Below are 10,149 nucleotides of genomic sequence, written 5' to 3'. Positions count from 1 at the left end.
TTTCGGTATTATAATGCAAATTAATTCAATGTTTGAGGGCATGGTTGCAATAAGAGAATTGCCCAAGTAAAATAGAGATAAAATTAGAGTTTAAATGTGTAATTTTTCTATTATTGATGTAATATATAATGTTATATATATGTATATATATGGTTGTGCGCGTGTGCGTGAGAGGCCATCTTCTTAGTCGAGATTTTGCTGCAAATTGGAAGATAATGGTAGCAGGATTTGAGGAAGATAATTGCAGCTGGATTTAAGGAAGATATGGCAGCAAGATTTAAGGGATTAAGTAATTAATGATGTATGATATATATATATATACACAACCATGGAGAGCAATAGCAACGCTTATAAATTAAGATGCATTTTGGCCGACTGAGAGTAGCAAGCAAGTGGGAGATCGAGAGAAAGAGAGAGAGAGAGTGCTAGAGCCGAGAGGGAATGGCCGAAATCGGCCATGGCAGTAGCAGCAAAGCTGCTGTTCGGCAGCCATGGCCGACACGCAGCAAATAGCTGCGAGCGTGGCAGCAGCTGCAATGGAAGGCGGCCGACAATGGTAGAGAAGCAGCGACCAGCGGAGGCGGTAGCAGCGGTGGCCGGATTGGGCAGCGGCCATGGCCGCGCATAACAGGTTGCGCAGTGGAGCTAGGCAACGGTCGCGGGGCTAGCGACGATGCTGGGCTGCGTGAGCGGAGGCTCGTGGTGGCGCGGGCAAGCAGCAGCAAGGCCGACAGGTGGCGAGGGCCACGAGGCAGCCATGCGCGCAGGCGCACTATGCGCGCTGGTTCGAATTATAGAGGAAGGCAAGGGAAGAAGAAGAAGAAGAAGAAAAGAAAAGAAAAAGAAGAAATGGTGGCATGGTTGCTGGAGGAAGAAGTAGAGGCGTGAGGAAGAAGAAGGTGGGGAAGAAAAGAAGAAATAAAAGAAAAGGAAAGGAAAAGAAAAGGAAAAAAAGGAAAGAAAATGAAAAAAAGAGAGGAAAATACTAGAAAAATCCTGAAAAATAGGAAATTATGTTTCGGTAATATTCCGTAGATTTTGGGCGAGAAAACGGTTTGGGCACGTATTTCGAGAATATTACTCGCATATCAAGGAAGCCGGAGATGCCGAGTTAAGGTAAGTAAAATTTCTTAGAAAATTTTAAAAAATTCAGGAATATTATTTTATGAATTTTCATAGCAAAATATTTTTGAAATATTTTTGAAATATTTAGTTTGGATTTATTGAGGAAAAATTGGAAGAAATAGAGAAAAAAATAAAGAAAATGTAAGAAATTATGGAAAAATAGGTTTTAATACTTATTTAAATAAATATGGTGATTAAGATACTTCGAGGCTAAATTTGAAGTGACTTGTGCAAATTTTGAGGTTGGCACGCAAATCGAGACGATACATGAATTTCGAGATAAGGCACGAATATCGAGGTAAGTGGTACTTTCCAACTGGATTTAGTTTTATGGAAAATAGGTGGTTGTGTGTGATTTATGTTCCAAACCCCGATCCTCGGGGATACTTTTATCATATTGACATGTTTCGATATATATCCATCACGTAGATTGCATATATGACATGCTATGAAATGCATATGTACACGTTGATATCATTGATCACACGCATCGTGGCCGTAGGGAGTATGAACTAGCACTGCTACTTCACCAAGGGTGCTCTCATACACCCCGCCTTCGAAAGAGGTGGCCGTAAAAATGTTAGGTAGCATGAGGGGTGCAATTGACACCTACGATGAGTAAGATATTTCATTCATGCACAAAATATGTTTTTTGTATCCTTACTTAGATGATTCATCATCTAACTTGAGCTTTGCCCCTGGAATATTTAAACATTCCAGATGTAGATTGTAATAGATACGAGGATGAATGAGGCATGAAATGGTACTTAGCAAGGTGCATGCTAAATGAAATGTATGTTATGTAGCCTATGTATTTAAATTCTGATACTTTGAAATCTAAACGTTTTAAGGAATGATAATATATAATCCTATTTAGGGTTAATGTTGGGAACTTATATTTTGTATTAAGTTATGTTGAGAAATGATAATTTAATGATCAATGTTAAGATATCAGGTTCAATCTTTACTTTCGCATTTGATGTGTATAATGATTCTCTTTCGAGAAAACTGAATGAGAATTCTGGGACGGATTCGAGGAATGATATGATTTAGAATTAAGTTTGGAAAGAAAAAAATTATTATCCCAAAATTGTCCCAAGTTATAATGCTCCCGAGGAAACGAAGCATTACAGAGGTGAGAAATGAAAATGTATAACTGCGTCAGTGGCAGCAACAGATGATGGCATGGCAGGAGCAGATGAATAGACAAATTATAACGTTACAACAATCTGTTCCATCTTATCAACAACCAAGATCGTCGATTCAACTAGGACCGAGTAATTAGTTTTCTGATAATGAAGAATAAAATGATGATTGTAATGATAATGATTGTAACTAAATATTTATGAATTAATCGGTTTGAATTACAAATTTAGTTTTGTTATTTTATAAATTTATATGAATTTTAAATTTTTTTAAATGAATGATTATATAAATGTAAAGTTTAATTTCTATTTAATTAATTAAATAAAATTGTTAATTATAATCCATTTTATTTATATATAAATTTTATTTAAATATATATCAAATAAACAAAATTTGAATAATAATTAAATTTGAATTTTTTATATTTAAATTTTTATTTATATAAATTTTTTATAATTTTATTTTTGATATGTTTACAAATTCTATTTTTATTTTATCTTTTAAATTTATTTATTTAGAAAATATTTTTTTATTTTGTTAATTTTTTAACAATTAAAAAAGAAATTATTTATATAAATTTTTAATAATTTTATTTATTTACGTTTATATTTATTTTATTAAAATAGCGATGGGACGCGCACTTGTCGCTAATCAGCGACGGACCTGTTTCCCGACGCTATAATTTTTTAACAATTAAAAAAAATTTATTTATATAAATTTTATCTTTTATTTATGTTTAATTTTTTTTATTTATTTTGTTAAAATTAACGATGGGTGCGATGCCCGTTGCTGATCAGCGACGGGTACAACTCCTATCGCTGATTCTGTCTCGAAACGTCTCTCATCATTATTTCTCATCGCTAAATATTAGCAATGCCACATTTAGTGACGGGTATGCCCCTGCCACTGAATCCGTCGCTAAAAGCTTTAGCGACGAATTTTTGTGTTTTAGCAACGAAAATTTCCTTCGCTAAAATTGTGTTTTTTTGTAATGTTCCGTTTATATAAGCTAGCCTGCTCGCAGGCAAAATTCGTTCTTTTTAGCCCATTGACACTGCCAACTAAATCTCTTACTCATTTCACCATCGAAGTGTTTTGCAAGTGTTGCCACCCCATTTCGGTCACCAGAACCTGCTTCGACGTTATTGAAATCACCCACGTTCGTCGATCCTTTGGGCTAGGAAGAAACAGAAAGAGTTTCTAAAATGGGATTTTGTCCACCAAATTTGAGCTTTTCTCCACATAGGAAAGGAGCCCAACTCAACAAACACATCCGAGCCCGAGTTTTTATTTCCCTTTATCCGCTGTTAATCCTTATTAATGTTGGATTTCTTTGGTTCAAGAGCTGCAAACTCTTTCAATAAGGGTTCAGTTTTAGATTAAGGTTGAATCACTTGTGGAAATTGGAGTTAATAGTGAATTAAAAGAGCGTTACAACATTCTGCATAATCCTCTACTCCAGTTCAACCGTCTCTTGCTGGTTCATTTTCATCACTGAAGGTTTCCTGAAGCTCCTTGTCATTGTATCATGAGTCAGAATCTGTATGAAGACATTTTAACATTATTTGTTTTAAATTGGTTGTGTTGTGTCCTGTGCTCTAAAATCATCATTGATTGATGTGATATATCCTCCTATATCAATTTTAGTAGGATAAACCATTGTTATCCGAAGTAGACAGGACTGGTTGATTCAACTGGGAACCGACAAGCGGTAACTAAAGTCTAGCCATGTGTACAGTAGAAAGCATTAATGGACTAGGAGTTATGAAGCCAGGAAGTTTGGATAGTGTTCAGGTGGAACACCCCATGTTTGCAAAATATTAGCCATTTCGGGACCAGCAAATTTCAAACCCGATTGTGTGAAAATGATGCCAATCTTCCACTAAGCCACTAATTTGTCTGTGTTTATACTCCATCACCAGATATACGTAGATGATTGTCGGTTGAACTGTTAAATTTGGTCCTGATAATTATGGTATAATCCAATAGCAGCCCCCAACAACTTTTTGGTCTTTATGTTTTGTTGTTCTTAATTATGGAGTTGTAAGGTTAGAGACAATATGATTTACGACTAGAATGTTGGATATTTCACCCTAAGTTTGTTGTTTTTAACTCTTTGGTTTCTCCAGGTTTATTTCTCTTCCATGTTTGTTCCTACTGACTATTCACTATTACATTCCTTAATCAAGAAAAATAAGTAAGAATTTTGTAAGTGACTTGGCTTGCTAGTTGGGATCCAGAACACCATATACTAGACTCTTATATGCACGTTCACTCCACTGGAGTACGCTCCTATAGTTAAGTTAATACTCCGTATTTTAGGAGTGACCAAAAGGTAAGAGTAACTAGTAGGTCTGTGTAATAAGTGGTAAAATTAGTGTTTATATAGTTCGATTCAGAATGATTTTGAGTATAATTTCGGCTGAAACTTTTTCTATGATGTAACTTTTGGGTATGGTCTCAAATGATATCTAGTTTGAAATTTCCAAATCATTTCGAGGGCTTCCTAAACCAGAAGGTTGGTGACCTGATTTGCAGGGGAATTAAGAACCACTCATAAGTTGCCCTCCACTCCTCTAGTTGAATTAGCAAAAGGGTTAAGTAGGGGAGTGTCACAAGTATATGAGCTTCTCTGGATTACTGCCTTGTGTGATTTTTTTGTGTTCATATTTTTTATTTTATAGGGGGAGGTAAATCGCAAGATGTGTTTTAAGGAGGTCAGGGTTTGAATACACAACTTATCGAGATAATACTGATATATCGTGACTCATTTTTTATCATCTAAACTATGTCCTGGGAAGTCTTTCCCATTTGTTACACTCTTTGGTTTTTTTTCCCTCTTTTCCTTATTTGGGTGAGGCATCAGGATAGACGACTTAGATCATGCCAAGTCATCATGCCGGGAAGAAACAGAAGAGGCGATGCATCAGTTCAAGTTCCTCCTCACTACAAAAAAGAGTTAAATTTCATATTCTGTCTCTGCTAGAGACAGAATTGGAGACCAAATTTAGAAAAAAATAAAAAAATATTTATTTTAGCAATAACGGAAGAAATCAGAGACAAAATTATACATAGAGTTTTTTAGTCTCAAAATTAAAATACAAAATTCATCTCTAATTTCGTTTCTGAGTGTAGAAATAGAATAATTTTTTACTCTAATGGCAAAAAAAAATCTATTATGCCTCTGATTCTGAATCTAAAATTAAAAATTAAAAAGTAGTTAGAGACTAATTATTTTTTTCTCTAAGGGAAGAAAAATAATTTTTTATTATTCTAATATTATTTTTCTATTAGAGACATAAAAAAATTGTCTCTAAATTTAGAGATAGAATCAGACGGAATATTTATATCTTTAAAAAAAATAATTTTTATAGATAGTATAGCGCTCTTGATGAGATGAAATTTGAAATGAAAAACGTTTATTTTTGAAAAAAAATAATTATTTTTATCATTTTAATATTATTTTTTGAATAAAAATGAATAATGTTATGCTTCTACACAAAATAGAAATATTTGCATATAGATGGCCTTAGAGATGGAATATTTTGTCCATCTTCATGACATGAAGAAAAGTAATTTTTTTATTCTTTTAATTTTAATTTTTTGAATAAATATGGATATTTTTCCGCCCCTCTTTAAAATACTAGTTTTTGAACTGAAATAGTTCCAAAGATGGAATTTGTCCATCTCTATTTTGCAATTCCTTCTCAGAGATTATTCTGTCTTTGAGGAAAAAAAAAATAATTACATAATAATGTATATATACATCTCAAAAATACTAACACCTCTTATTTAAGTATTTACACAGACACACACACATATATATGATCTTATTCAATGCAAGAAATTGCATTATATGATCTTATGTGTGTCTTTTCATTAAAATGATTAGAAAAATATTCAATATAACAATTTTATTATTATTCTTTAATCATTTTTATAAATTACAGAACATGATTCATGTATATGCGTACGTGGTGCTAGACTCATTAACGTACACCTCTAGGATCTAATCTAACCCACACGAGACGAATGGATAGAACGTCTTCCAATAATTGTGTTATACATTCCTCCTTTGGAGGTCTCACTAGCAGGGCCGGACCTTTCATGAGGCCCGTGAGGCAATTGCCTCAGGGCCCATGAAAATTTATGTATTTGGGGGCCCAAAAATTGGAACCCCTCTTTTTGCTAAGGGCCCAACCGCCCAGCCCAGCCGCCACGGTTTACCCCTTCCCCCTCTCACTCTGCGTTCGCCCTTCTTCCCCTCTCGCTCTCGCTTTCGCTACAGTCTCTCGCTCCGTCGCTCTGTAACTCCTTCCGTCATCGTCATCATCGCGCCTCGCCTTCGCCGGCTTGCCCTCGCTGTCGGTCGGTGGCTCGCCTTTGCTCTCGCCTTTCTCTTCTTTCGCTACTCCATCGCCCGTCGGATCGTCGCCCTTCGCCTTAGCTTTCTCGCCTCTTGCTGCTGGGTCGGCAGTCGCTCGCCCTCGTGGCCGGTCACCGGTGGCTCGCTGCCTCGCTCTCTCTCAGTCGCTCCAGGTAGCTCTCATTCGCTCTCGCCTTTTACTGCCTCTCTCTCCTTTCACTGCTCACTGGCGTCGGAAGTCGGATTGTCGCCCTTCACCCTCGCTTTCTCGCCTCTTGCTGTGCTTGGTCGGCGGTCGCTCGCCCTCGTGGCCGGTCACCGGTGCGGCGGTGCCTCTTTGCCTCGCTCTCAGTCTCAGCCTCACTCAGTCGCTCCAGCCTCCAGCCTCCAGATCTGAGATCTTGCTGCCTCAGATTCGGTCCTTGAAGCCGATCTGCTTCTCCAAAATCCAGATCTACTAGTGCTTAGCTTCAACCGGTTAGTTTCTCCTTCACAAATCATTTTCATTTTGTTTAGTTTGTGATAAGTTGGGAGATTTGGATTATTTGATAGGTTGCATGTGTCTATTTTATTGATGTTGGCTTTATATGTCTATTTTATTGATGTTGGCTTTATTGATGTTGGCTAAATTTGGCAAAAGAAAATTTAATTTTATTGATGTCTCATTTTATTTATATACGTGATAATTGTTTTATTTTTAGAAATTGTAATTAGAGTATAGAGATGCCTTGTTCATTTTATTCTTCTTCTTATTATTACAAGTCTAGATAAAATTAAGTTTAACATTATTATTACTTAAGTGTGTCGTGTAATGTCATAATATTTTTTTCCTTTTGACTTTTGTTAGGTTTAGGCAATAGTCACAAATCATGCCTCCTAAACATATGTCTGGAGCTCAAAAAAGAAAAAGGAAACAGAGGGAAGAAGCATTAGTTCAACATCAAGCCGGTGATATGTTTAAATACTTTAATAGCAGCAAAATAACACAGGGAGAAGAAATAGTTGAAAACTTGGGTGAAACTTCAGTAGAGGAAGAAGAAACTTGGAATGATAATGTTAATGAACAAGGAGACTTAGTTGATGAATTGAATGAAGACAAAGATGATCACGTTGATGTCAATGAATTAAACGAGAAAGAAGAAGACAATATTCAACATAAAGATTCATTGATTAATTTTTATGATCTAGGGTGTTGGGATAAAATTGACCAAAATGTGAGAGATTTGTTAGTAGAGAAGGGTCCAAAAAGAGTTGATGGAGTTTTGTTTCCTAAAGATAGTAGTGGTAGGCATTTTGAATTATCACAATATAAGCGAGTATTGCTCAATGGAGAAACAAATGATAGGAGATGGCTAGTATATTCAGTTCTTTTGGACAAGGTTTTTTGCTTTTGCTGTAAGTTGTTCAAGACTCAAAAAACAATGAGTAAAATTGGTCCGTTGGGAAATGAAGGATACAGAGATTGGCATAATATGGGTCGGGGTCTTAAAAATCATGAAGCAAGTAAGGAGCATATATATTGCATGACTAGTTGGATTGAATTAGAAACAAGACTGAATAAAAATAAAACAATTGATCAAAGTGTGCAGATTGAAATCAATAAAGAAAGAGAACATTGGAGACAAGTGTTGAAGAGGATAATAGCTGTTGTGCAAAGATTGGCAAAAAATAACTTGGCATTTCGAGGAGATTGTGAGAAGCTTTATGTGGAAAACAATGGTCTTTTTTTGCAAATGATTGAAATGATTGCTGAGTTTGATCCGATTATGAAAGAGCACATTCGACGTATTCAAGCACATGAGACTCATTATACATATTTGGGCCCTAAAATTCAAAATGAATTGATACAAATGTTGGCAAATGAGGTAAAAAGTTCAATTCTTAGAAAAGTTAAACAAGCAAAATATTTTTCAGTCATATTAGATTGTACGCCAGATGCTAGTCATGAGGAGCAAATGTCTCTTGTAATACGATGTGTGGATTATTCAGCAAACTCTGTAATGGTAGAAGAATATTGGGTAGAATTTTTGAAGGTTGATGATACATCAGGGCTTGGACTTTTTACTGAGCTTAAAAACATGTTGACCAATCTTGAGCTGGACATTGATGATATAAGAGGTCAGGGGTATGACAATGGGTCTAATATGAAAGGGAAGCATAAAGGTGTACAGACAAGATTACTTGAAATAAATCCGAGGGCTTTTTATACTCCATGTGGTTGTCATAGTCTTAATTTGACTTTATGTGATATGGCAAATTGTTGTCCTAAAGCTATGTCATTTTTTGGAGTGATACAACGCATCTATATATTGTTTTCTTCATCTACCAAGCGATGAAAAATTTTCAAAGATCATGTGAAAGGTCTTACACTTAAGCCATTGTCACAAACACGTTGGGAAAGTCATGTTGAAAGTGTTAGGCCTATAAAAGAGCAAACTGTACAAATAATAGATGCTTTATTTGACTTGGTAGATACTAGTGAAGATCCTAAAACAAAGAGCGAAGCTGAGTCCTTAGCAACATATGAACTTCAGAATTTTGAGTTCTTGCTTGGCATGGTAATTTGGTACAAGTTATTGCATGCAATCAACACTGTAAGTAAATTTCTTCAAGCTGAAAATATGGATATTGATGTTGCTATCAGTCTTTTAGAATGACTTCTTTTGTTTCTTGATGACTACAGAGAATCTGGGTTTGATAAGGCCATGGTTGAAGCGAAACAAATAGCAAATGAAATGGGAGTTGAAGCTGTATTTTGAGAAAAATGCATAATTCGAAGAAAGAAACAGTTTGATGAGGATGGCAGTGATGAGATAACACAATCAGCAGAAGATTCTTTTAGAGTAAATTATTTCCTCTTCATAATTGATCGAGCTCGTTCTTCATTTCAAACTAGATTTGAACAATTTAAAAAATATGAGGAAACATTTGGATTTTTGTTTAATTTGGAGAGGTTGAAGTGTGTTGATGATGATACTTTATTGGGGTCTTGTAAGAATCTTGAAAAATCCTTAACGCATAATGGTCATTCTGATATTGATGGAGATGATTTGTTTTTGGAGTTGACAATCTTGAAATACTCTTTACCTAAAGAAACAAAAAAAACAATTGATGTGGTGAACTATTTGAAGAGAATGGATGGGTGTTTCCCAAATGCTTGTGTAGCCTATAGAATTTTGTTAACTATACCAGTTACAGTTGCATCTGCAGAAAGAAGTTTCTCTAAGTTGAAGTTGATCAAGACTTATCTCCGCTCAACTATGTCACAAGATAGATTGAATGGATTGGCTATGTTGTCTATTGAGAAAAAAATGCTCGAACAACTTGATTATGTAAACTTGATTGATATTTTTGCCTCCAAAACTGCAAGGAGAGTAGTTTTTAATTGATAATTTAGAAAATTTTCAATTTTATTCTTTGATATGGTGTAAATATTTATTTATTTATTTTATATTTTATCATAAAAAAAATAAAATTTAAATGTACTCTACGATTCGGGGGCCCATTTTTGC

At 35.2% G+C, this 10,149-nt stretch overlaps 1 protein-coding gene across 1 annotated transcript; it reads left to right on the top strand.

Moving 5' to 3' along the window:
* The first annotated feature begins 7,521 nt into the window (after positions 1-7,521).
* LOC127787475 (uncharacterized) lies at positions 7,522-8,973 on the top strand. The gene has a single exon (XM_052315537.1). It carries the CDS (start codon positions 7,522-7,524, stop codon positions 8,971-8,973), a length of 1,452 nt encoding a protein of 483 aa, XP_052171497.1.
* The last annotated feature ends 1,176 nt before the right edge of the window (positions 8,974-10,149 follow it).

Source organism: Diospyros lotus, chromosome 12 (assembly GCF_014633365.1).
Source record: "Diospyros lotus cultivar Yz01 chromosome 12, ASM1463336v1, whole genome shotgun sequence".
NCBI lineage: Eukaryota > Viridiplantae > Streptophyta > Magnoliopsida > Ericales > Ebenaceae > Diospyros > Diospyros lotus.
The sequence above is the reverse complement of the archived record's forward strand: the minus strand, read 5'-3'. Positions and strand labels throughout refer to the sequence as shown.

Coding starts and splice junctions, on each gene's coding strand:
- LOC127787475 (XM_052315537.1), top strand. CDS start 7,522: ATGTCTGGAGCTCAAAAAAGAAAAAGGAAACAGAGGGAAGAAGCATTA.